The sequence below is a fragment of the Acomys minous genome (assembly GCF_964271855.1).
Source record: "Acomys minous genome assembly, chromosome: 18".
Taxonomy (NCBI): Eukaryota; Metazoa; Chordata; class Mammalia; order Rodentia; family Muridae; genus Acomys; species Acomys minous.
The window spans coordinates 61,178,748-61,205,134 of NC_140501.1; the positions used below are offsets into that span (position 1 = coordinate 61,178,748).

Genomic DNA, 26,387 nt, shown 5'->3' on the forward strand with positions numbered 1-26,387 from the left:
ATTGTGTGTAGTGGTTTGTGATCAGCTTTCTCTGTTAGCTCCCTTGGGTCTTTTCACTTTTGCTTGTTTATTTACTTATTGTATATGAGTGCTTTATACCTGGAAGCCAGAAGAGGGCACCAAATCTCAGTACAGATGGCTGTGAGCCACCGTGTGGTTGCTGGGAATTGAACTCAGGACCTCTGGAAGAGCAGGTGGTGCTCTTAACCTCTAAGCCATCTCTCCAGCCCAGGTCTTTTCACTTTTGAGAACCTGTAGCCTTAGACTACCCCTGTCCCTTTGGCCTGCTCCGGGCCTATGGATTCAGTTCTCAGATTTCCTGGTGCGTCCCCTCTCCTGTGTCCCCGAGGCTGTCTTCAGGCAGGGTTTCAGATGACGCTTTGCTCCAGTAAAAGAGATCCCTCTGTCCTCTCATTATCTTGTAATTCCTCCAAAGCATCCATCAGACCTCGCTGCTAAGTGGGAGAGCACTGTAGTCCTTACTTAGCCCAGGAAGCGACAATTTTTTTCTAGCGCCACTTTCTAGAACTCAAAGCCAAGCAAGCACAGAAATACCTATAAGCAAGCCAAGGGGCAGACATTTCAACATGAACATTTTCATGTCATTTAATACCATTTTAAAACATGGCTTCGGAAGCTTACATTGTAGTCTGTTCTGTATTTTACCATGAAAAGCTGGAATGAGCATCCTTCTCCGTGAATTGAACGGATGTCACTGATTTCCTTTGTGTAAATTTTAGAAATGGAATTACTAGGGTAAATAACATTTTTATAGTTTTTACCTGAAGTAATAAATTAAGCTTAGGCATGCATTTCTTGCTCACGGGACTGGGACAATTGTTCCTTTAAGTTTGATCCTGGCAGTGTATGAGTGTAAGCTACAGAAGTGGAAACGCTCCCTGACTTTAAGTAGGTGGCCATTGTTACATTGGTTAGAGGCTCACAATCACCTCCTCCTCCTCCTCCTCCTCCTCCTCCTCCTCCTCCTCCTCCTCCTCCTCCTCTTCCTCCTCCTCCAACAACAACAACAACACTTAGGAGGGTGTCTATTTGCTCTCCAGAGCTACATTTGTGATGACGCAAGTCTTACCTGACTTTGGAACCCTACTCCTGGTCAATTTAAATTTGCAAGAGAGCTGGCGGTAGTCAGGCTGATGGGTGAGATCTGTTTGTTGGGGAGAGACAGCAGGACACCCCAGAGCCGAGCTTCCCAGACCCCATTGCAGCTGCCAGGATTCGGAGGTGCTGGGTGGATCCTAACCTCTACTTCAAGCAGCCTTTCCCCTGATCCCAGCCCTCAGTGCATCTTCCTTTCCTTTCTTTTTATTTCTTTTTCAAGGGCAGGGGTTTCTCTGTGTAGCCACCACACAGGCAGGGTGCTAGCATTTTCTCTGTGCCACAATGTGAAGATAGCTGGCAATCACACATAGACTTACTTGAAGCCTGTTTTGCCACCCTGCAGTTTTCTGTCACAATTATGTAGTGGTCAGCTGGCCTCTCAAGCTGTAGCACAAATGTAGCTCCGGTTACGAATCATAGCAGCCTGACAGGAGGGGCCATGAGGGTAGGACTCTGAGTTCCAGCCTTGGGTTTGCACTGCCTGTTGAGGGCTTTTAAAAACCTGTTTCTGGGGGCTGGAGAGATGGCTTAGAGGTTAAGAGCACTGACTCTCTTCCAGAGGTCCTGAGTTCATTTCCCAGTAACCACACGGTGGCTCACAACCATCTATAATGTGATCTGGTGCCCTCTTCTGGCCTGCAGGTGTACATGCAGGCAGAGTGCTGTACACATCATCATCATCATCATCATCATCATCATCATCATCATAATTTAAAAACTCGTTTCTGAGCTGGGTGGTGGTACACCTGTAATCCCAGCACTTGGGAGGCAGAGGCAAGCGGGATTTCTGTGAGTTCAAAGCCAGCCTGGTCTATAAAGCGAGTCCAGGACAGCTAAGGCTACACAGAGAAACCCTGTCTCTGGAAAACAGAAAACAAAAGCCCGTTTCTGTTGGCAGCAAACCATTTTGTGGATGCAGATAGAGAAGGGGCTGGAGAGATGACGGAATTAAGAGGACGGGCAGGTTTCCAGAGGGTTTGGTTCCCAGCGCCCACATGGCAGCTCACAACCATCTGTAACTCTGGTTCCAGGGGACCCAGCTCCCTCAGCCTCCTCAGCCACTCCCTGCACACAGTGCCCAGACATAAATGCAGGCAAAACACTCAGGTTTTGATGAGTGTTCCTTGCATGGGGTGTGGGAAACAAATGGGAGACTTTACTTTTTGACCCACATCACTCAACTCAGTGCGGCTTTAGCGCACAGCTTCCCTGTGTCGGGAACAAGGTGCACGGCGATGCTCCAAGTGTGAGCGGCAGGCAGGCGGCGTGGAAGCACACTTGAGCTTGCCACCTGTATCGCTGCTGGTAATAGCTCTTCAGTCCAAGACTAACTGCCCTAGATAGGCAAGGGGCGCTGGAATGGGCAGGATGTGGCTGTCGTGAAGGCCCATGGTGTCCTCAGAAACACAGGTGCCTTTGTCCATCTTTGACAAGTGGTATTTTTTCATCCAACATTGCAAACAGGAGCAGGTTGGGGCAGCTGTCTTGAGGAGCAGAAAGAATGCCTGTCTACATGGTGGCTGGCACACGGCTGGAGCATGTCGGAATGTGGTGGCAAAGCCCAGTGCCATCTGCCATATTTTGTTAAATAGGATCACTGTCCTCTGAACAGCTTTCAGGCTTCTGGTCCCCTTTTCCTTGGAGTCACATGAAGACTTCCTCAAACCCAGAGGTCTGTGCGTTGGATGGGCATACATTTGGCTGGTTATGATAATAGAAGAATTATTAATCGTGTAATAGACGTAAACGTTGTTTGTACAAAAATAAGTGATTACAAAGATTTTACCCCAGCCAGCAGGTAAGCGTTCAGTGTGAATTCGACATGGCGTCCTTTGGCTCACAAAAGCTTCCCCTCTGCCAGCTCTTTCTTCCAGAGCGCCCCCTAGGCTGGGGCCTTTCAGCAGAAGAACCTTGGCTGGTGCCCTTGGCATCCAGAGGCTCCCCCAAAATGTGGCAGAGTAGAACAGATTGAACCCTGTGCCAGCTCTCACTGAGAGGAAGCTTCAGAAATGCTGCGCGGCTCTGTCACCTTCCCTCTTTGCCTCGCGTCTTTGGCACGCCTTGCTGTTGCTTCCTGGCTTTCTGTCTGACCTTGGAAACATTCTGACAAGCAGTCACAGCCTCCCGTGCCGCCTGAATAAGCCACTGAGCCTTGCAGGGATGGTGTGTGGCTGGGTGTATTCACAGCTCTGCCTGTGTGCTTCCCAGGTGAGTCAAGGGACCCGCCGCTCTTCAAGACACCATCGATGGTTTCGGGGTCCTTCCCAGATGTGAGGCCTTGCCACCTCTCTGTAGTGTCTGCCCTTCCTGCAGGTCCTTTCTGCCCCCTTACCATCTGCCTGGTCCAGGAAAGTCCTAGGCGTCTCCCACTTGTTTTTGGCACTGTTGTCCACTTCAGCCATTGTGTTAGTGGGTGCTTTCCTGAACACCTGTTGCTGCCTTTTCAAAGTGTTTTCAAGCATGTGTCCTCACTGTAGATCCCTGCTCTGTGTTTAGGATCCCTCATGTTATTGCCTGGGCCCAGTGACTCTCGCAGCAAGCCTCCAGATGTCGCATCCAGCACCTCGTTTGGTACCTGCCCCTCTTCCTCCTTGCCTCTGATACTGCTTACGTAGTGGACTGCATTCTTTCTCCTGCTCCTTTTCAGCCACATGCTTCACATAGGTCTGCCTCTTTACACCCTGTCACCAAGCCGTGTGACCTTATCCTTTCTGGCTTTTTTTCATGTTGTCGTTCCAGCTGGTGTGATCTATGTGGTGAGCCACACAGTCATATTCCCAGTATCCTGTGGTCTCTGCGGCCGTTTGGTTCTGTGCAGGCTGGCCTCTCGGTTTTCTGAATTCCCGTTTGTGTGGGAGCCATGAATGGAATCCTAGTAGATTCCTTCTAGAGGGAATCACCACCTCAACACAGTTTGTCCACAGTTGTTACCGGAGACCCCGGGAGGTAACGTCAGTGTCAAATGCCATAGTGCCTGAGCTGTGGAGCTGTGCAGCTGAGCTGGGTGTGTGGGTGTGTGTGTGGGGGGGGGGTGACTGTTCTTTCCCACCTATGACAACATAACACCTTTACGTAGGAAAACTGAGCCGTCGTCAGCCCACCACCCATAGGCAGGTACTGTACTGTGACTTGGTCCTATGAATTTGTAACTTTGTTTTATAGAATTTCAGAAAGTCAAATAGCATAATGAAGCTCCATGCTTTCCTCAGCTAGGGTTTTAAACAGTGTTCCCTCTGGGATTTTTAAAAACAAAGCTTCGGTTGAGGTATAGTATCTAGGTGTTTTAAGACCAGATACTGACATGCTGTCCCTATTGGCACTTACGTGTGCTACTCTCTAAGTGATACAGAACACGGGACTGTGGGCTGAGGAGGAGGCGCCATGAGCAAGTGCTGATATGCAAATATGTACCTGAATTTGGATCCCCAGGACTCACATAAAACACTGAAAGTTCAAGGTCAGTCTGGGCCCCATCATGAGGCCTGGTCTCAAGAAACACCATTTTCTTTCTTTCTTTTTTTAATTTTTTTTTAATTAATTTATTCTTGTTACATCTCAATGGTTATCCCATCCCTTGTATCCTCCCATTCTTCCCTCCCTCCCATTTTCCCCTTATTCCTCTCCCCTATGACTGTTCCTGAGGGGGATTACCTCCCCCTGTATATGCTCATAGGGTATCAAGTCTCTTCTTGGTAACCTGCTGTCCTTCCTCTGAGTGCCACCAGGTCTCCCCCTCCAGGGGACATGGTCAAATGTGAGGCACCAGAGTATGTGAGAAAGTCATATCCCACCCTCCACTCAACTGTGGAGAGTGTTCTGTCCATTGGTTAGATCTGGGTAGGGGTTTAAAGTTTACCGCCTGTATTGTCCTTGGCTGGTGCCTTAGAGAAACACCGTTTTCATCACCAACTAACTCAGTATTTGAGAGATTAAAAATGCTTGTCAAAGCTGGGCGTAGTGGATCACACCTGTAATCCCAGCCCTTTGAAGCTTGGGATCAGCCTAGGTTACCTATTGAAGATCCTGTCTCAGAAAGCAAAATATGAGCACGTGGGAGGCAGAGGCAAGTGAATCACTGAGTTCAAGACCAGCCTGGTCTACACAGCGAGTTCCAGGCCAGGCCAGCCGAGGCTACCCCACCCCCAAAGGTCTGTTTCCTTTGTACAGTTCATGTTTTAAGACTTCACATGTGTCACAATAGTAAACAGTTGCTTGCTGTCCACTCTATACCAGGCACACGCTTTGATGCTTAGGATGTGTGAAGAGGGCACTGTGAGATGGGAGCAGGGAAAAACACTAGCAGTGCGGTGACATGAGTTTGATTTCCCAGGATGCACATGGTAGGAGAAAACTGACTTCCACCACTTGTCCTCCAACCCCCATGTTGCACACACACAGACACATTGGCAAAAATTTCTTTCTTTTTCTTATTCTTTCTTTTTTTTTTTTAGACAGGGTTTCTCTTCTGGACTTGCTTTGTAGACCAGGCTGGCCTCGAACTCACAGCGATCCACTTGCCTCTGCCTTCCCAGTGCTGGGATTAAAGGCGTGCGCCACCACTTCCTGGCTGGCAAAAATTTCTTAAAGCGTGGAGAGGCTGGGTTGACAGGAAGCCTGTGTCACAGAGGGGTTAAAGCACGCCCCTCCCATTGGTGGCGTAGATGAGCTGGCTGGCCCAGGATTCAGGCTCAAGGCCTTCAGTTCCCAGCACTTAAAGCCAGCGCCATTTGCAGAATGGATGCATAAAAGAGTGAAGGAAGGAAAATTAGTCAGTGAGGAGCTTGAGAAGTTCTAGAAGCGCCCTGTGCGGTGGCGTGCTGTCAGACCCTGGGTAAAGGACACCAGGCTCAGGTGAGCGTGGCCTCCTGGCTCTGGCCCCTGACCCGCCGCCTTGAGTGGCCGTAGCTGGAGTGCGCACCTGCCTCCCACCTCTCAGCCTGTATCTGCCTTCTTAGCGTCAAAGCCTCCTCTCATCTTCCGAGCTGGACAAGAGTAAACCCTGCAGTATTGCACCCTGACCTCAGCACCCACACACCACTGTTGCCATGGCTACAATCCTCTGCTCCAGATCAGAAAGAAAGTTGTCTTTATTCAGTCCTGTAACGAATGCTCGCATTCTAGTTGAATTCTGACTATTTTACACTTGCTTCAGAGAGTGCCTTTTGGTTTATCCCCCAATTTATATATCTGCTAACCAAAAAAGCTTTCCCAAGTCAAAACTAGTCCACATCCGCTGTGTATCTGGAGCCGAGGGAAAGCTGTCCAGATAGCTGACAGAGGCAGCTACACTGCTTTCAGTTTAGTGGTTGAAAGAGAAGCTTGCCACTTAACCAGAGGGATGGCATTTTCCAAAGCCCCGTTTTTTAAAGTTTACTTACTTGTATTTTATGTGTATTTTTGCCTCATGTATGTCTGTGCTCCATGTGCATGCAGTGCCCATGGAGGCCAGAAGAGGGCATCAGATCCCCTGGAATTGATGTTCCAGGTGTTTGTGAACCACATATGGTTTCTAGGAATGGAATCCAAGGTCCTCTGGAAGAGCAGTCTTAACCACTGAGCCATGTAGTTTTGCTTTGTTTTGGTACAAAGTCTATTTTGTGTCCCAGGCTGGCCTTGAACTCTGATGCCTGCCTCGGCCTCAGTGCTGAGATTAAAGGCCTGTGCCAGAAATGAGTCTTTATAAGAGGAGATGGCAGTGATTGACAGCCCCCAAGCCCGCCTCAACTAGTGAGTACAACCAGTACAAGATCTCCTCCAGGGACTGGCTCGGGACCTGTGAGTAATAGAATCTGAGGTTGCTTAGGTCTCTTACATAAACTGGCCGAGTATTGACATGGACTGCAGTCCTTCTGCGGACTCAGGCCACCCCTAAGTGGCTGACACCGTCATGCAGTGTACATGCTGTGGGGACACTTGTTTACGATCCTGGGATTGATCCCAGGATCTTGGGCATTGAGCTGGTGTTCTCCACTGAGCTGCTTTCTCCAGCACTTGAGCAGTTGCTACTGTACTTCTTAAATCCAGACACGTGTTTCAGCTAGCACATTCGTTGTACAAAGCAGTAGGTTCCATGGCGACGTTTTTGCACACCTACTGTGACCGTACTTTCCTTCATCCTCCTTTGTCTTCCCGCCTGATTCCCCAAGCACTCCTACTTCCATGTCTTATTTACATTTTTATCTTAAATTTTTAGTACATAATCTGTGCATTTAACGTATTTATATGTGTGAATGGTGTGTGTGTGCACATTTGTAGTGTTTGTGAGTGTCGGCAGTGTGAGCTGCCTGTGCCCCAGCATGTATGTGGAGGTCAGAGGACATCCTTGGGTACCATGCACGTTTCTGGGGATTCTCCTGTCTCTCCTCCCATCTCTGAAGTAGCCCACTGCGACCACAGATACACATGCCGCTGCGGCTTTGCAAGGTTCCAGGAACCCAAACTCAGGCTGTCACACTTGGACCTCAAGCATGGAGCCATCTTCTCAACCCCTTACGGCATATTAGCAAGGCTAGATGCTGCAAATGAGAAAACGTGGCATTTACCTTCCTGAACTTGGGAGATTTTGTTTCATGGGATGATCTCAAGTTGTATCCACATTTTGTGTGTGTGTGTGTGTTTTAATAAATTTACTCTGTTCTTCTATATGGCCTAATAAAACTCCTTTGTGCTTACTTTTGTCTTTTCTTTCCTTTTTGATGGGCACTTAAGCTGGTTCCAGAACTCGCTGTTGTGACTAGTGCCTCGGTGAGCACAGGTATTCCTCTTGTGTGTGACTTAGGTCTCTGCGGTAAACTCAGGAACAACATGGCTGAGTCACAGGACAATTGTAATTCTTTATTTATTATTTGTATAGTATTCTGCCTACATTTGTGCCTACACACCAAGAGAGGGCACAAGATCTTATTATGGATGGTTATGAGCCACCATGTGGTTGCTGAGAGCTGAACTCAGAACCTTTGCAAGGACAGTGCTCTTAACCTTTTAGCCATCTCTCCAGCCCCCAGGACAGTTGTGTGTTTTAGCTTTGTGGGGAGTTTCCACACTTACTTCCATAGGAGCTGCACCAGTTACACCCGAGCAGCTCCACTCTCTTTCCTGACATCCTCACCAGCACCTACCGTTCTTCCTGCTGCCCGTTATGTTGGGTGCTGTGAACTTGAATAGAGTCTGAGTTTCCTTGATGATTGCTGGTAGTGAACATTTTTTATGTATCCACTTTTTATGTTCAGAAAACTTTCAACCTACTTGTTCTTTTTTTGATTATTTGGTTTTGCAGGTATTTAGTTTTGTTTGATAGTTTGTTTAGTTCTTTATGGATTGTAGAAATTAAGTTCCTGTCAAACTAGGCATGGTGATGCACGCACGCCTTTAATCCCAGCACTCAGGAGGCAGAGGCAGGCAGATTGCTCAGAGTTTGAGGCCAGCCTGGTCTACAACGTGACTATAGGACAGCCAGGGCTACACAGAGAAACCCTGCCTCAAAACAAACAAACAAATAAGTTCCTGTCAAATGTGTAGCGGGCAAAGTTATCTTTCACTGTGCTGCAAGCTGTCTTTTTACTCTGTTGTTTCCTTTGCTATGCAAAACCCTTTTAGTCCCATTTAATCTCATTTGTCAGTTCTCTCTATTCTTTCTTGGCCTAGTGGGGTCTTGTTCAGAAAAATCCTTGCCTATGTCTGTATCTTAAACTGTTTTTATCCTAGCAATGCTGAGGTCTTTGCTCTTTTTTTTTTTTTATACAGAGCAAAAGGTAGGGCTCTAGTTTCATTCTTCTGTGTGTGGCTATCCGGTTTCCCAGCTCTCTGTTCTTCAGTATATTTTGGGACACCTCTGTTGAAGTCAGCAAGCTGTAGCTGTGGGGATGGCTTGCTCTGTTGCACTGGCCTGTGTGTGTGATTCTGCACCAGTGCTGTTGTGTCAGTGGATCTAGCATCATTTGAGATCAGATGTTATGATGTCTTCGTCTTGCTCCCCCTCCCCCACCCCCAGGCTTGCTTTAGTGCCTTCTTCAACTTTTTTCTTCATTGTTTGAAATTTTTCATTTTACTTCCTTATTAGCTTTATTCCAAGGTTTTGTTTGTTATCTTTGTTTTTAGCCTATTGTGAATGGATCCCTACCCCCAATTTCTTTTCTTTTTTTAAGATTGATTTAAGTCAGACAAGGTGGTACATTCCTTTGAGGCCAGCCTGGTCTACAAAGTGAGTCTAGTACAGCCAAGATAACACAGAGAAACCCTGTTGAAAAAACAAAAAACCAAAAAAGAGATGTATTTAATATGTATCTTATATATGTGTTTGCTTGTCTAGAGTCCCAGAAGAGGGCATCAGCTCCTGTGGGACTGGAGTTTCCTTTGTGAGCCTCCTGGTGTGGGAAGTGATCCTTCACCCTCTCTGCAAGAGCAGCAAGAGCTCTTAATGCCCCTAATGTTTTGTTGCTGTTGTTGTTTTGTGTTTTTTTTTTTGTTGTTGTTGTTTGGTTTGGTTTTGTGTTGAGTTTGTATCCTGCAACTTTGCTAAAAGTGTTCACCAGAACTAAGTTTTCTGGTGGGCCATTGGTATGGTTATATTAGCTACAAATAGTGAGAAATTGTCTTCTTCCTTTCCTATTTATAGCCCTTTCATTTTTTTTTTTTCTTTCCCGAGACAGGGTTTCTCTGTGTAACAGCTCTAGCTGTCCTGGACTCACTTTGTAGACCAGGCTGGCCTCGAACTCACATCGATCCACCTGCCTCTGCCTCCCAAGTGCTGGGATTAAAGGCGCGCGCCACCACCGCCTGGCTCCCTTTCATTCTTTTTCTTCCTTTATTGATCTGGCTATAGATTTAAGCACTTTATTGAGTAAGGTCAGTGAGAGTGGGTACCCTTCCTTATTTCCTTCCTGAGTTTTTTTTATAATGTTTGCTATAGGTTTGTCATATACATTTATTATCCTGATGCATGTTCAGACTTGATCTTGGTATGATTATTTTTTTGTGTTTTGTTTTTTAATTTGGTTTGCAAATATTTTACTGCATCTTTTCTATCTACACTTATCAGAAGTGGATGCTTTTTGTTTGTTTTGTGATCTCATTGGGTGAATCTACAGCTGAGAAACCCTGTGTGATGGAGCAGACTAGGGTTTGTTTTTTGGGGGGAAGAAGGGCTTTGATAGTGTGAAGAATCATAAAAAGCAAGCATCAGCTTTAGATAAAAAACTAAAACAAACGCCCAACCCCTCATTTTCTCGGCACGGGAGAACGCTGTGGTACTCCAGGCTGGGCTTGGCTGATGGCTTGTCACTGGCTGTAACCATCCTATTGCCAGTTGTAGCGCCTATTTAAGTGACGAAATACCCAGCAAAGGCAGCTTAGGTGAGGAAAGATTGATACTGGCTCATGGCCGGGGAGTCATGACAATCAACTTGAAACCACTGGTCCCAGTAAGTGTGCGGTCAGGACGCAGAGAGATGAGTGCTGGACCTTGCTCACTTTCTCCTGTCAGTCAGCCCAGAACTGCAGCCCATAGAGTGCTCTTGCCCACATTTAGAGTGGGTCTTCCCACTTCTGTCAGTTCCTCATAGACATGGCCAGAGAGTTGCTTCCATGGTGACCCTACATCCCATCAAGGCGACAGTGAACATGCACACCACACCATCGTTGCGGTATGGCGGGATGTCGTGTCTGATTTTTCTCTGATGTGTCCTAATGGCTCTTCCTCCTCTCTGGCTGCTGGCGTGTAGCTGCGTGTTCTCTGTCCTCACCATCTGGAAGCTGCACTTGATAGTGACGGGCAGGGTCCACTTGTGGAGTTGTCTGTGGGAAGCTTCCCAGTGTTTCTCTTTGTGGTGTTCACTGGTTCCTTGCGCTGGCTCAGAAGCAGCAGGCTTTCACTGCAGGTCAGTGGATGCTGCCCTGGGTGGCTCAACCTCTCTACCGCCTGCTGTTGTTCCATCAGATGGGAAGAGATGTAAAGAAATTTCCTTGCAGATTACTTGAGAACTTTCTGAATGCCTTTAAGAGAATGAACAGTACAAAGGCAAAACAACTCCCCCGCCCCACCCCCAAACTTCTAGTTTTCAAAACAGATTATCTGCTTATCTATAAGATAATCAAATTTTTTTCTGGATCCCCTGGCTCTGCATGGGAGCACAACCTAAGGGACATTTACAAGTGGGTGTCTTAGTCAGGGTTTCCATTACTGGGAAGAGACATTATGACCACAACAACGTATAAAAGAACATTTAATTGGGGCTGGCTCACAGTTTCAGAGTTTAGTCCATTATCGTCCTGGCGGGAAGCATGGCGGCATGCAGGCAGACCTGGTGCTGGAGAGGCATCTGAGAGTTCTACATCCTGATCCTCAGGCAGCAAGGAGAGATGGTGTGCCACACTGGGCAAAGCTTGAACATGTATGACCGACCTCAAAGCCTACCTCCACAGTGACACTTCCGCCACCAAGGCCACACCTCCTAATAGTGCCACTCCCTGTGGACAAGCAAACCCATGGGTCTGTGGGGGCCATGCCTACCAAATCACCACACTGGGTGTTAGTAAGACCAAAGTTAACTTGCTTGTCGTCTGACAACAGCAGTTGGTTAGGACATCTGGAGCTGTGGTGAGTGGTGTGCATGCTGCGGTTGGGACTCGGTCCACTCTGCTCGCTCTTCTTGATGGTGCAGAGCTGTTTCCCTCAGTTGCATCTCAGGAACTGTGCCGTCTGAGGCTCAGCTATCCAGTACGCTGTAGAGTCCTGCTGCCTTCTGTATCTGAACTGTGAGCTGTCTGGCAGGACAGCATCCTTAGGGCAGCCACAAAGCTGTCCAAACTCCACCCAGCTCTCCTCCAGGGCCTGTCCTTTCATCTGTGCAGCTGGCCTAGCCTGTCCAGGCATGGGGATAAGGACGGACTCTCCTTTGCAGCCACTCATAGCAGTCTGAACTTCAGTCAACTGCAGAGCATTGGTTCCAAGACTCCCTCTCCTATAACACCAAACTCCATGGATGTTATACTGTGCAGACTCCTTCGTATAGAGCTGTAGTAACAGGGTGAGGTGAGACAGGCTTGTAATCCCTGCAGTCAGAGCCCAAGGCAGGAGAGTTAAGTGTTGGAGGGCAGCCTGCACTATGTGACAGGACTCGTCTCAAAGACAAAAAGCCAAAACCCCCAGAATGCTCACACAGTGTTGTACGGAACAGATACACACCCCCTGTGTAGTTTAAGTAGTCTTCACAAGATGTTCATTCTCTAATCTCACTCAAACGCTACATACGTAATTGTTACACTGTGTTGCTTAGCGAGTAACAACAGAAGTGTGAACGTTTTCAGTACACATGCAGTTAATTTTGAATTTTGTTCCAGGCTGGCCCCATCACACAGTCCTCCTGCCTCAGCTTCCTGAGACCTGAGATCACAGGCTTGTGCTGTCACACCTGGACATTTTTGAATGTTTTTGTATGAGTGTGCAGTATATATGTGTGTGTGTGTATGACTATGTGTGCAGGGCATGTGCCGTGCATGTTCATGTGGAAGTCAGAGGTCAGTGCAGGTGTCTTCTTCAGTCACTGTCCATGGTATTTTTGAATCAAGGTTTCTCACTGAATCTGGAGCTCCCTGACAGGCGAGGCTATCTGTCTGTTCAGCAGGCTTCCCCAGTCCCGGGTTCTGCCCCTGCACTGAGTTTACACACATGTGCTACTGTGTCCTTTTACATGCATGCCAGGGATCTGACACAGCAGCTGGGCCTGCAAGACACGATGGGGAACATGTTGAAAAACCTTCCTAGCAGGGAGTTTCCTGGTCCCTGCTCCAGAACACTTCCTTCCTATCGTATCAGGGCCACAAGCCTGTGCTTGGTTCTTGAAGCAACCTCGAGAGCAGCAGGTTTGGTTGAACAGTGGCAAAGCTTTCAGCGGCTACAGTGTTCCAGGACTGGACTTTGTTTCATATAAATGGCCTGGCTGCAGAGAAGAGCTGGGTGCATGACTAAATGCCCTCCTGCTGTCATTTAGCTGTGGGAGGACAAAAAGGAAGGCCCTGGAGCTTGGGGGTGCCGATCTGTGGTGGTTAGAATGGGAACAGTCCCCTTAGGCTCGTATATTCCAATGTTTGGTCCATGGTTGGTGGAACTGCTGTTTGTGTATGGTGGCTGGTCCGTGGTTGGTGGAACTGCTGTTTGTGTATGGTGGCTGGTCCGTGGTTGGTGGATCTGCTGTTTGTGTATGGTGGCTGGTCCGTGGTTGGTGGAACTGCTGTTTGTGTTTGGTGGCTGGTCCGTGGTTGGTGGATCTGCTGTTTGTGTTTGGTGGCTGGTCCGTGGTTGGTGGATCTGCTGTTTGTGTTTGGTGGCTGGTCCGTGGTTGGTGGATCTGCTGTTTGTGTTTGGTGGCTGGTCCGTGGTTGGTGGAGTAGCCTGGACTACATAGTATTATCTTGTTTCAAAAAAGCAAACACACACACACACACACACACACACACACTGAAATAGTATGAGGCTCTTTGCGGGGTCCTCGAGGATAGAGCACTGTTGTATTGCTGGTATTGTAGATGTGAGGTGCCCCACCCAGTTTGATTAGTGGGTTTGTGAGAAAGGAAAATATAGCTAAATATAGCACAGAGTTTGAACCACTGAGCTATAACCTCAGCCCAAGATAAAGCTGAGACCATAAAGTCACTCACTGAAAAGATGTCTCTCCTTGAATGGTGGATTTATGATGACACTGACAACTTTCCCCACTCACCTTGCATCCATATTTCTGGGGACAGTGTTAATGCAGTTTTTGATTTGGCTATTTTGCTTGTTTAAGACAGGCTTTCCATGCCTAGCCCAGGCATAACTGAGTTCTGAGTCCCGAGTGCTGGGCTTGCATCTATGTGACACCATGCCTGTGCCTTGTAATGTCTGTTTCTAAGATGCTGGCAGGGTTTACAGCTGTTGCAGCACCTGGCCTTCATCAGCACTGTTCATCTTATGGGCCTCTCGTTCCGCCATTTCCTCTGTAAGGGCTTAGACTCTGCCCACTGGCTTTCTAGCAAAACGTAGGACCAGCACTAGATGGGAGATTTCCTAGAAGACTTGGGCACCTAATGCACAGTAATCAATAGAGCACTCTGTCCTGTTTGGTTTGTTTTGAGCTTTGAACTTGACAACAGCCCACTGCTGGGATTCTGCCCCTGGATTTTCCAGACTCAAGAAAAAAGCACCGTAGGTGTTAAATCCCTGGAGCATGGTAAAGGGCCCCTAGTAGCAGCAGAGACTGTGGAGCACCCTGCCATCACTTCTCACATGGAGTCAGTCACTTAGCCACCTCAGAAAATGCTGTCCACTTGGAGCTCTGTGTGAGCTTTCGTCTTGACTGCCCTCTTTTAGTGTGAGTGTATGTAGTAGCCACATTACAAATGCGAGTCTCAGAGCTGGGAGATGGCTCAGTCGGTAAAGTGCTTGCTGGGCAATGCTTGAGGACCCGAGTTCAGACTTCAGGCACCTATATAAAGCCAGGCATGGTGGCTGTTCTTGTAACAACCCCAGCGCTGGGGAAGTAGAAACAGGGCCTCCTGGGGATTCCTAGCCAGCCAGGCCCTCCAGGCCAATAAAGATAAGGTGGAGAGCAATAGAAGAAGCCTCCAAGTATCAGACGCTGTCCTCTACACAGGTGCGTGCGCGTGCATCTGCACACACACCCACACCCCCCCCACACACACGCACAAACAAGACAAAACCCACAGTGCCCTGTTAGGAGAAGCAGCACCTCAGTAAGCTCCAGTGTAGCTACATGATGGTGTGCACATTTCTTCACAGCCCTTCCTGGGTTCCCACGCCACAAAGCTCCCCGCCTCATCTAGGCTGCTCACCCTTCCTGTGTTCGGGCATGTTAGTTACCTTCACACATTAGGATTTTGTGCTCTGCCTTCTTCATTGTGTGGCTGCAGTTTTTCTGTGTTGGTGGGTGAGGCCAACTCAGTTTAGCTGGTGAACTGTGTATGGTGACACTTGTACCACTGCTCTTTTCATTGTCACCTTAAAGCTTTTTTTCCTTTTCTTCATTTATTTATTTTAATTTTTCCCTCCCTCCTTCCCTTTCCTTCCTTCCTTCCTTTTTTATTTTATTTTATTTTATTTTATTTTATTTTATTTTTAAGACCAGGTTTCTCTGGGTAGCCCTGGCTGTCCTGGAACTCATTCTATAGATCAGGCTGGCTTCACACTCACAGAGCCGCCTGCATCTAGGCTTGCACCACCACTGCCAGGCTCAGTTCCTGATTCTAAGCATGTCTTTGTCTTGAGTCATTCTGAGGTGTACTGCTACCTAATGGGAGAGACCCCAATGCCTGGAGCACAGAAGGTTGATGGGAACTGGCCAGATGCTCCTGAGGGCCCCAACAGAGTCTCAGGAGAACCATCTGGACCAGCAGTTAAGGGCAGAGACTTGCCATGATGGCTGGGTAAGGTAGTAAGAACAGCGCCCTGTCTGTGCTGGTTAGTACAGCTGGCACCTCTGCCTTCCCACAGTTATCTGTGGGATAACTGTCCACAGAGTGGTCAGGTTGTTTGTTTTACTTGAGGATGCAGAAACACGCTCTCACCTCAAACGGAATAAGATGCATTTATTCTAGACTAGAATCAGAGTGACCGTGGCCCTGGAACAGATTTAGGGTACCCCCAAATACATGTTTCAACTTGGAAATGGTGGCATAAAGTTTTATAGTAACAGAATAAAGTCACAAACCAAGCGCCTTAAAAGGTCACTGGTAGAGACATCAGGTGAGCGGAGCAGAAGACCTCAGCCATTGGCCTCAGCTGCCATCTCATGACATTCTTAGCCTTTGGGTTGGTGGAGGTTAGAGGTCAGTTTGTACCTTCCAAAGGAATTTGCCTCGTCACAAGGGTGTTAGGTCACACACAGGTGGACAAGGAATGGCAACTAAGGGGACGTAAACATAGTGCAAGGTATGGCAGTGGCTCTTAAGTGGATGGGTCGGGAGAGGGGACAGGTAAGTGGGACCTGCATTTCAGCAGTGGCAGAGACTGTGTGTCTGTCATGGAGGGCTGCCAGTGGCGCCTTAACTAAGCCTTATTTCCTGAGGGTATAAATACTACAGGACTCTCAGGAGGGTCTCGTCTGGTGTCACCACGCAGGAATCCCTGTCCCTCTGTCCTTTCTTCTGTCCAGTTTGAAAGCTTTCATGCCCTTTGGATGAAGAACTAGAGGCCCTTATTCAAACGGTGGTGGAGTTGCCATGGTGAAGGCCGCAAGCCAAGCTACACATGTTTGATCCCTTTCATTATTTTGTAGGAAGACTGCTCGTGTGTCCACATCTGGGCAGTGTTGGCAGATTATAGTGGAGCCAGCAACCGGGCTTCCATTCTGACGGGGAGAGAGAAGTACTCTCCAGCCTTGGGTTATCTGACCAGAGCAGGAGGGGTGTTAGGAGTAGGCCCTGGCGGTCTGCCTCTGCCCTCCTCATAACCCACCGTCAGGGTCAGGGTGCCTTCCTTCCCAGTGCAGTGTACAGTCCGTTAACAGCTTTTAGATGGTTGTTTGTAGAACTGCCTCCTGCCTCCCGCCTGGCCTCACCCCCATCCAACATGCTGGGCTCTGCCTCAGGTCCTGTCTCTCAAATTTGGTGTTAGGTTTTTCTTTTGTACAAAAACATAGGGGTCTGCCTCCTTGGCAAATGACTTCTAGAACTTTCCTCAGCATCCATTTCTATGGTCTGTCTTCCCTCTGCCTCGCATAGACCTCTCCAGGACTGGCTGCAAAAGGCTTTTGGTGGTCTCTGGGTTTGATGATTCTGGTCTGGCCCTATATGGCTTTCTCTCTCTCTCTCTCTCTCTCTCTCTCTCTCTCTCTCTCTCTCTCTCTCTCTCTCTCTCTCTTTCTCTCTCTGGTTATTTCCACTGAAAATAAGGCACATGGTTGCTCCCTTTGTAGATGTTATCTGTTTGGGTTTTTTTTGGTGGGGGTGGGGGTGGGGTGCGCAGTGACTCATGTATATTAGCTTATAGAGACTTGATGTCCTTAAAGGTAGGGAGGTAGGGGTGTCTTGGTTAGAAGGATAGAAGAGGAAGATCCTGCTGGGTGAGTTGGTGTCACCTAGGGTTGTTAGAGCTGAGGGCTGGCTGCCTTCAGCTGGTGGAGAAGCTGCTTTCCTCCTCCTAGAGTGGCTGGCTGCGCGGGCATGAGTGCTCCTCCCTAAGGATACCACTTCTGTTGAGAACATGGTAGGACTCCAATAGAGGGCGCTGCAGCTGTTACTGTTTTGAACACTGTTAAGGCTGATTCTCCCTCCTCATCTGAGTAGATTTTGTAAGTGCTTTTTCTGTCTTCTGTTGGCTTCTTCTGTTTAAAGATTGAAGTGTATTTTTTCACAAAGATATTGATAATAGAGTTTGACATAGCTTTAAGAAAAAAAATAAAGACATAACAATAATTTTGAGGTAAATATTAACTCAGTTAAATAAAGACACCAACTGCTAACGCTTGAGTGCTGCTCTCTGGTGGAGATATAAGAAGCTTGAGGAACACACTGAGGTGAGAACCTGGTTTCTGACCTCGCTGATTGCATCAGCAGTAAGCATTGGGATGTGGTCTCATCCTTCAGTAACAGTCTGCTCATAGAATACATTTAGTTTTTAAGAAAATATTTTGAGTCGGCTTTGGTGGCCTGTAATCCCAGGATTTGGGGAGGCAGAGGCAGGTGGATCTCTGGGAGTTCGAGGCCAGCCTTGTCTACCAAAGCAAGTCTAGGACAGCCAAGGCTACACAGAGAAACCCTGTCTCAAAACAAAACCAAAAAAAAAAAAATTTTTTTTTAAAAATCTTTTTGTGGTTGTTTTGTTTTGTTGAAACAGAGTCTTACTATGTAGCTCTGGCTGTCCTGAAACTCACTATGGAGACCAGGCTGGCCTCTTAACTCACAGAAATCTGCCTGCCTTTGTGTCCAGAGAGCTAGAATTAAAGATGTGTGCCACTTAATATTTTAACCTGAAGAGCAAGTTTGAGTTTATGCTGGTAAAAGCTTAGAAGATCAAATCATTTAAAGTTTAAGATCAGTAGGTGGGTGCATTTTGCAAATTATACACAGAGAGAGCCACGGTTATCAGCTACTGGTGCCATGTAACAAACCATCCTGTGCTCAAAGGCAGTGGTGACTTATCACTGCTTTGCTAGGCCCTGCTGAGCAGTTCTGTTCGCTGCTGCAGTGTCTGTCTGCTGGCCTTCCATGGAGCTCAGTCCCAGCTGCCCAGCTAGGGCTGGGCATACAGCTATCAGAGTGGGAGGAACTGCAGGTGCATTTGTTGGTCACTAGCATAGCCAGGAATACAAGAATAGAAATATGAACCCATGGGGGCTGGAGAGATGGCTCAGAGGTTAAGAGCACTGACTGCTCTTTCAAAGGTCCTGAGTTCAATTCCCAGCAACCACATGGTGGCTCACAACCATCTATGATGAGAACTGGCGCCCTCTTCTGGCCTGCAGGCAGAATACTGTATACATAATAAATAATTAAACCTTAAAAGAAAAAGAAAAAGGAAATATGAACCCACAACCCCTGAAATATGTATGTAGCTGTGTAGAAATGAACGGGGGCTGTGGATACGCTCCCATCAACTAAATATGTGTGTCACTGTGTAGAAATGAACGGGGGCTGTAGATACGTTCCCATCAACTAAACCCTAAGTTCTGTCTGTCCATGGTGGTGGAGTTTTTCTTTATTTTGTCAAATATCTCTGGGTGTAGATAGAGTTGGAAAGAGCTTTGGGGCTACTTGTCTCACACTCATCGTTTCTTTTTTTCTTTTTTTCTTTTCTTTCTTTCTTTTTTGGTTTTTTGAGACAGGGTTTTTCTGTGTAACAGCCCTAGCTGTCCTGGAACTCACTTTGTAGACCAGGCTGGCCTCGAACTCACGTAGATCTGCCTGCCTCTGCCTTTCAAGTGCTGGGATTAAAAGTGTGCGTCACCACCACCCGGCCGTTTCACACTTAATCTGGAGAATTTCTGTGATCTGCCCATCCATAGTTAGGAAATAAAATAGCACAGACGGTTTTTTATCACAGTGAGATTTGATGTAAGCAGATGTTCTTGTCTTTAACAAAAAGTCATTACTTCAAAATGAAAACAGAGTTAAGCGGGATTTAAATTTTTCTCATGTTCTAATTAAGCTCTGCTCACAGGCCTCCTTGGTTGGTGCCAGGAGACAGTGTTCCCACCCTTGTTCACACTGATCTTCTGCAGATGTCTGTTGATAGAGGTGTGCCTCTGGAGGCTTCTGCATGCCTGCGCTGTGTGCCCTGAGAGTACACTAATAGTTAGCCTTCACTTCTAGAAAACCAGGATCTTTCTAATTCTCCCCACTAAGGAGCAGATAGACTTTCACAAGACATCATTATGGAGATAGGGTTTTATTATGGCTCATTTAAATTAGCCCATGAGCCGGGCGTGGTGGTATACACCTTTAATCCTAGCACTCTGGAGGCAGAGGCAGGTGGATCTCTATGAGTTCGGGGCCAGCCTAGTCTACAAAGCGAGTCCAGGACAGCCAGCCAGGACTACAAGAGAAACCCTGTCTCGAAAAATAAATAAATAAATAAATAACTCCATGAGTAAATTTCAAGAAGAAAAATTTTAATATTTTATGTGTTGGGGTAGGGTGCACGTGTGGAAACAGCCTGCTGGCCCTACTACGTGGGTCTTTGGGACCAAATGTAGGTGGTCAGTCGTGGTGGGACACCCCTTCTCCTACCGAGATCTCACTGGCATAACTTTTCATTCTTTACTTTTTTTGCAGATTTATTTTATGTGATGCATGTGTTGTCTGCGTATGTCTGTACATCACATGTGTGCCTAGTGTCAGGAGAGGGCATCAGAGCCCCTGGAACTGGAGTTACTAGTGATTGTCGGCCATGTTACCTGGTCCTCTATAGGAGTAAGGAGAGCTCTTAAGCACTGAGCCATTTCTCCAGCTCATAGCTTTTATTCTTAAAAATACTTGCTTGGAAGTAGTTTCATGGTTTCTGCTGCCTCCAGAACCATGGCTGTGAAGCTAGGCCAGCCTTCTCTTTCTTTCTTTCTTTTTTTTTTTTTTCCAATAATTACTAACTTTATTTTGGTGCTGACAAGTTAGAAGACGCTGTTTTATTAGTGTTTCTTTGATTATTGGCAAGGCTGACAATGTTTTTCATGTTAGTTTAGTTTTAGAACAAATTTCTTCCTCATTCCCTACTAAGTTAGCTTTGAAAATATATTTTCCTCAGCGTACAGCCCCAGGGCTAAGGAAAATTGTTAAGATGAGTGAGCTGCCCCTTCCCCAGCAGGCTACCATCTATCTGCCTGGAGCACAGGTGTGAGGTAGTGACCCCCTTTGTTGTCTCATACACCCATGGAAACCACCAAGGCTGCTTCTGTTCCGCGCGCCACTCCGCTGGAGCGTGTTGTGGAGCATGCTCCCCGCGGGTGCAGAGCCCTGTAGGCTCTCTCAAAAAGGACAAAGGCTGGGAAGGAGGATGGATGGGCGGCCCGAGTTTTACACAGTCCTCTGGGGCTGCCCTTCTGGCTAGAGCTGACAACTGTCAGTGGGATGCTGTGAAACACTGTGTTCCACTGTGCTTCCAGAAGGTTCTTGGAAGCAGCTTAAGAGAAAGGCAGCAGTCAGCCTGAGAAGGACAGTGGGTGGAGCAGGAGGCAGGCCTTGGCCACTGCTGAAGCCTCTCTGGCTTCCCTCCACTCCACCCCAGCCTGGGGAGCCACGTGCTTCTTGCCTTTCTTTCTCTGTTCTCTTAAAAAAAGGAATTCTTTAGGCTCTGAAACAAGTCGCCATGGCCTGCAGACCTGGTCCCTTCAGCCACTCGCTCCCACCCTTGGACTAAAATCACAGGTTCTGTGAGAGACCCAGAGGCAGGCGGACACAGACTGATGCGGACGCTGGGAAATGTAGCAAGGCCAGAGCAGTTCGTGTCTAGTTTTCCAGCCAAACCTCATAGTTGGAGTGTTAGAGCACGGGATATGGCTTTCCTAATGTTTGAGAAATGCTTCCTCCCCAGGAAGGGGTGGGAGAGGATCTCCATAGGAAATTCTTTCCCTCATATGTAATAAACTGTCACTGAATTTAAATAACTTGCAGTCGCAAGACATGCTAGTAAAACCACTACACTTTATAGCAACTGTAAGTTAAGCCCAGCGTCTGCCTGCCTCTGAGCTGGGTGACCTGTGAGAACAGATTGGCTCCCACAGCAGCCCCACAGGCCTTCCTCTGCTAGAGAAGTGAGCCACAAAGAAAGAGTGAGGTCACTGGCATTTTCAGTACGATAAGGAGCCTCCCTGCTGGTTGGTTCCTGTCATGTGGGTAGCTGGGCTGACAGGGCAGGGCCTCCCAGCCTGAGGTGTGAGTGGATGGGGAGGACAGTGGGTGATGATGCAACTGCAGCAGAAAAGCTCTGAAGCTGGGCATGTTCCCTCGACGGGCAAGCCAGCCTGGAGATTCTGGTCGGGCGTCGAGAGGCAGCTGAGCCTGGTGCCTGGGGATGGAGTTCTTGTCCACAGCCAGGGACCTGTGCTGACTCGGGCTGCTGCGGGACAAGGGAATGAAGACATGACAGACTGACTGACAGACACAGAAACAGAAGAACTAGCATGGGGGGCGGGGGGTGTCTGGGCTCTCATGTGGAGGTGGGTTACTGCAAACAGCTGAACCAGGAGCAGGCTTGTGGTGTACGGCTGAATCAAGGAGGCAGGTTAGCTGGTCCCAGTAGGCGCAGCTCTAAGGGAGCAGGCTTCAGGCTGTAATCATGGGATGGGAGGAGCTCTGATGGGCATTCTCTGTACATCCACACACGGCCCAGGAGGGAAGGCTTTGCCATCTCCGTGAGCCTAGCCTGGGCTTGACGTAACCCTGACAAAACCGGAGATAGGTGTTAAGACCTGGTGAAAGGAGCGCAACACATTGTTTTATGTAATTATGGTTAAAAGGATAAAATATGAAGTATTAGATGCATGAATCTACAGCTGTCATCTTTATATTTTCTACCAGAAAGACATAAGGTGTCCTGAGTATGGCAACTGATGTTGAGATGGCCTTGGAACACAGGGACAGCAGTGGTCTCCTTCAGTCCCAGGTGCTAGGCAGAGGGGGCGGGGGGGAGTATGTACTGTCTTTTGCAACGTCCAGAGAGAGTTCTAGATCAGGACTCCACGCTGGCTCAGTGTTCTGAGAAAGGAAGGGGAGAGGCCAGGTTCCTCTGCAGGAGTTGAGCTGCACTCAGTCCTGCAGAGACTCCGGCCACATCCCATTGTGACTCCACACGTACTGTCCTTGAGCGCTGAGCCCTGTGCTCCTGGTGGACTTAGGAACAAGTCCCGGGCTTCCTTTAGCTCTGAACACACAAGTGTGTGCAGGTTGGGGGTGGAGCTCAGTAGTAGAGCGTTACCAGCGTATGTGAGGTCCCAGGTCCCATCCTCAGCACCCCCAAAACAAAACAAACCCCCGTCATCATCTGGATATGTGCGGGAGCATGTTTGAGAATTAGTGTGTAGAAACTACAGGTTTGCTAAGCTCTGTAGTGATGGACAGGTGTACAAAGGGCAGAGCGGAGAGTTTGTTTATAAACATGTTGGCTTACAGACGTCATGTTTTTTGTTTTTGTTTTTGTTTTTAAAGCTTAAAACGTGCCTTCCATCCCCAGTTTTCCCCTGAGGTTACAGTGGGCTCACAGGACTTGAAGTTGTGGGGATCTGGCTTCCTACCCTGGTGACAAGCTCTTTGCTGCCGCCTTTGCTTCCCTGTGTCTTGGCCAGTTCTGAGGGTAAAAGGTGAACTAAGCTGCAGAGACAGAGCCAGGCAGTTCGCAGAGAACAGCTACCCTGCTAGTGCCAAAAGGCCTGTGCTTAGGGGCAGGAACAAAAGAGACGTGCTCTCACAGCAGCCTTCCCCCAGGTCCCGCAGGGTTGTGTAGACGTGACCTCATCGCATAGCTTAGCCATGAAGTGGGAAAGATGAGGTGCCATCAGCAGGCTGCAGGTGAGGTGGAAAGGGTTTCCTGTCTGAGCTCTGCTGCCTTCTTCCCTGGCACTTTCAGAGAGTGAACACTGCTGCTTCTGTCGAGCCAAGAGCCGCCTCCTGGCGTCCCCAGCACCACTTCCCAGCCCACTTCTTCTTCGGCTCTCTCCTCTGGCCCTCCTCTCCGTGCCGCCACCGCCACCGCAGACCTCCATCCAGGCTCTCCCCTGCTTCCTGTGGCGCTGCAGTCTTGCTAAGTCCCAGATCTTGTCAGTGACTCTACCGTGAGTCCAGCCACTTTTCTTTTCTGCCCTGCCACTCAGCTGTCAGCCGCCTAGGAACAAAGAACATGATGTCATGTAAGATAAGCAGATGCTTAGTATTAAGTGCTTGGCTCTCGGCAACGTGGGAAGTGGGTGGGTGAAGCCGTGAGCAGTGTGCACATCGAAACTGCCAGGTTTCTCAAGCCAGTTTGCCTGCCTTGCCTGCCTGCCTGCTTGCTTGCTTGCTTGCTTGCTTTCTTCCTTCTCTTTTTCTTTTTTGGTTTTTCAAGACAGGGTTTCTCTGTGTAGTCCTGGCTGTCCTAGAATTCACTCTGTAGACCAGGCTGGCTTCAAACTTACTGAGATCCGCCTGCCTCTACCTCCCAAATGCCAGGGTTAAATGTGTGCACCACCATGCGTGGCCGTCCTCTCCTAGTCTTAAGGTAGGAGACTGGTATACATGACCAGGTTCATGAGGACTGGCTAGGAACACACGCACGCGAGCGTGCACACACACACTCCACCCCATCCACCCACCCCCCCCCCCCCCGTTTCACATCTGGACTGCCTACTGCTGAACAGCTGTGTGTCCCCTGTATACTCCCACTAAATCCTGCCCCCCTTTTCAGTGCCTTCTTCCCACATTTCCCTTTTACGGTGCTTGGTACTCGCCTCCAGCCCCCAGAGCCTCTGTTGCTGCCTTTGCCTGCCAAACCCTCGCCGCAGGCCTAAAGAATCAGGGTTTTGGCTCCCCCAAGTGCCTGACGCTCTGCCCTTCACTGGCGCCTCCAGCTTCATCTTCAGTTAGACATGTCAGTGTTTGAAAGTTCCCTTGGTGTTGCAAATAGGCAAGGCCAGGGATGGCCCAATCCTAGATGGGAGTTCCTGTCACATCACATGTCCCCGGGTGTTGTCACCGTCATCCTGGGATGCCCCATCCTCAGCTTCTTCCTCTCTAGTCTGTCAGTCCTGAGTACCTTTCTCCACTTGGACTCTCCACCTTCTCCAAATGCATCTGCCCTTGAAACAGTCTGTGCGTCCGCCTATGCTCTGCCTTTGGACAGAAGGGAGCCCTTTCTTCAGCTCGTGGCCACTTCACGTGCCCTCTCCTGCTGTGTGTTCATTTTACAAACACTTTTCTTTTCTTTTTGAGTTTGTTTTTGTTTGGTTTGTTTGGTTGGTTGGTTTTGATTTTTTGAGACACGGTTTCTCTGTGTAGCCTTGGCTGTCCTGGACTCATTTTGTAGACCAGGCTGGCCTCAAACTCAGTGATCCACCTGCCTCTGCCTCCCAAGTGATGGGATTAAAGACGTGCACTACCACCACCTGGCTCTACAAACACTTTTAAGGGGCCATGTCCTATGTGGGCAGAGCTCCAGGGGCATCACAAAGACTGCCTTGGGTAATTCCTTAGCTGCTGTAGACAGCAGAGCATTTTTAACAGAAGGCATTCAGCAAGCATCTCATATGTGACTTGAGCAGTTTCTCCCTGTACCCATCCGTGCGTTTCCCCTGCTGCAGAGTTAGCATACAGATGAGCTGCCGTCAAGGCCAGTTTCTACTGCCTTCCTTGTTTAAGGTAAACTTGTCTGTTCTAGGTTCACTCTGGATACACCTGCCCAGTCACTAAAGGTCTTCAAAGACCCTGAGTTTATTCCAGGGACCCTGTACGTTCCTCACACGAGCCCTTATGGACCATGGTGTGATGTGTGGATGGTGGTGACCTGCAGCACCTGACAGGGTCCCGGCAGCCACACAGAGGAGGCACTGTTCGTTGGCTTTGTGTTAGTGGGAAAGATGATGACAATGATGATGACATCCCTTGCTTCCTTCCTAGGAGATGGCTGGCAGAGCACTCAAGCAGACAGGCAGTAGGAGCATTGAAGCCGCCTTAGAGTACATCAGTAAGATGGGCTACCTGGACCCCAGGAACGAGCAGATTGTGCGGGTCATCAAGCAGACCTCCCCAGGTGAGGCTGGCTGTGGAGTGGGAAAAGAGTTGTGGTCTGAGAGCAGGAAGCCCTGCGCAGAGAAACTGCCTAGAGTTGATGGCCTCTGACGTTTTCTTTCAGGGAAAAAAAAAAAATCAAGAGTTGAACTTTTAAAAAATCTTTTATTGGGCCCAGAGAGAGTCTCTGAAAAGAGAGGCTTATCAATTCCAAAAACCACACTTTTTCTCACATTCAATAGCAGGCAGCTCTCAGGGCCTGCACTGTGAGCAGCGTGTCAGCTCTGGGAGGCAGGGCCTGCCCACTAGGCTTCCCTGGCAGTTTTGGCTGTTCCTCTCAGAAGTGGAGTAGATGCCTATGGTTCCTGGGGGTATGACTCCTTTGACTTGTGTCATCCCTGTTCGGTGGAAGACCTGGAATAAAGCCTTCCCGTGATGACCAAGGACATTGGAAGGGCTTGCAAGTGTTTGTGTTGTTAAGGGTTTCTTGAGGAAGGACGTCTCCCTCACCAGCTCCTAGCTGGGCATTGTTCCTGCTGTTCTGCAGTGGCCTGGAGAACGGTGGTGCAGGAAACAGGCCCAGCTGGGGCTGCTGCCTTCCTACCTGGGTTTGCTGTGCTGTGCTAGTGGCATTTGCGCAGCCCAGGCAACACAAAGCCCCAGTCAGCAGTAGCTCCTGCTCTAGGCCGAAGCTGCTGGGTTATTTCTGTCAGGTGTGTGTGGGGTGGGGTGGGGCTTAGCCCTGCAAGCGGCTGGTCCTCTGACAGATCAAGCCGAGGAGTCCATGTAGGAGCCTTTGTCCTTTCCAGACATCTACTCTAAATGAAGAGAGATTTTCAAAATGGAGACATCAGAAATAAGGAAGCCGCAGCAGCCACCTGTGTGTCTGGGTATCTCTTTGTGGGATGTTTTTTAAAGGAATTTTTTAAAGATTTTTAATTTATGGGGGGAGGTGCACTTGACTGCAGTATTTTGCATGGGCAGAATTCCCCTAGAGCGGAAGTCACAGGCAGTTGGGAGCTATCTGACGAGGATGCTGGGAGCCTCTGTATTTGGACAGTGGGTACAATTCTGCTCTTTGTTAGGGA

The 26,387-nt window shown here is 48.5% G+C and overlaps 1 protein-coding gene across 3 annotated transcripts in view; it reads left to right on the forward strand.

The window, feature by feature from the left end:
- Positions 1–26,387, forward strand: part of LATS2 (large tumor suppressor kinase 2) — a 57,197-nt gene that overhangs the window by 18,935 nt on the left and 11,875 nt on the right. For 2 of the 3 annotated variants that reach the window (XM_084767745.1, XM_084767746.1), the window contains one exon: positions 25,189–25,321. In XM_084767745.1, the coding sequence (XP_084623871.1) occupies positions 25,189–25,321 (133 nt within the window). Of the gene's footprint in view, positions 1–21,549; positions 21,827–25,188; positions 25,322–26,387 lie in introns of those variants that run through there. The other variant, XM_084767747.1, reaches the window with a different exon arrangement.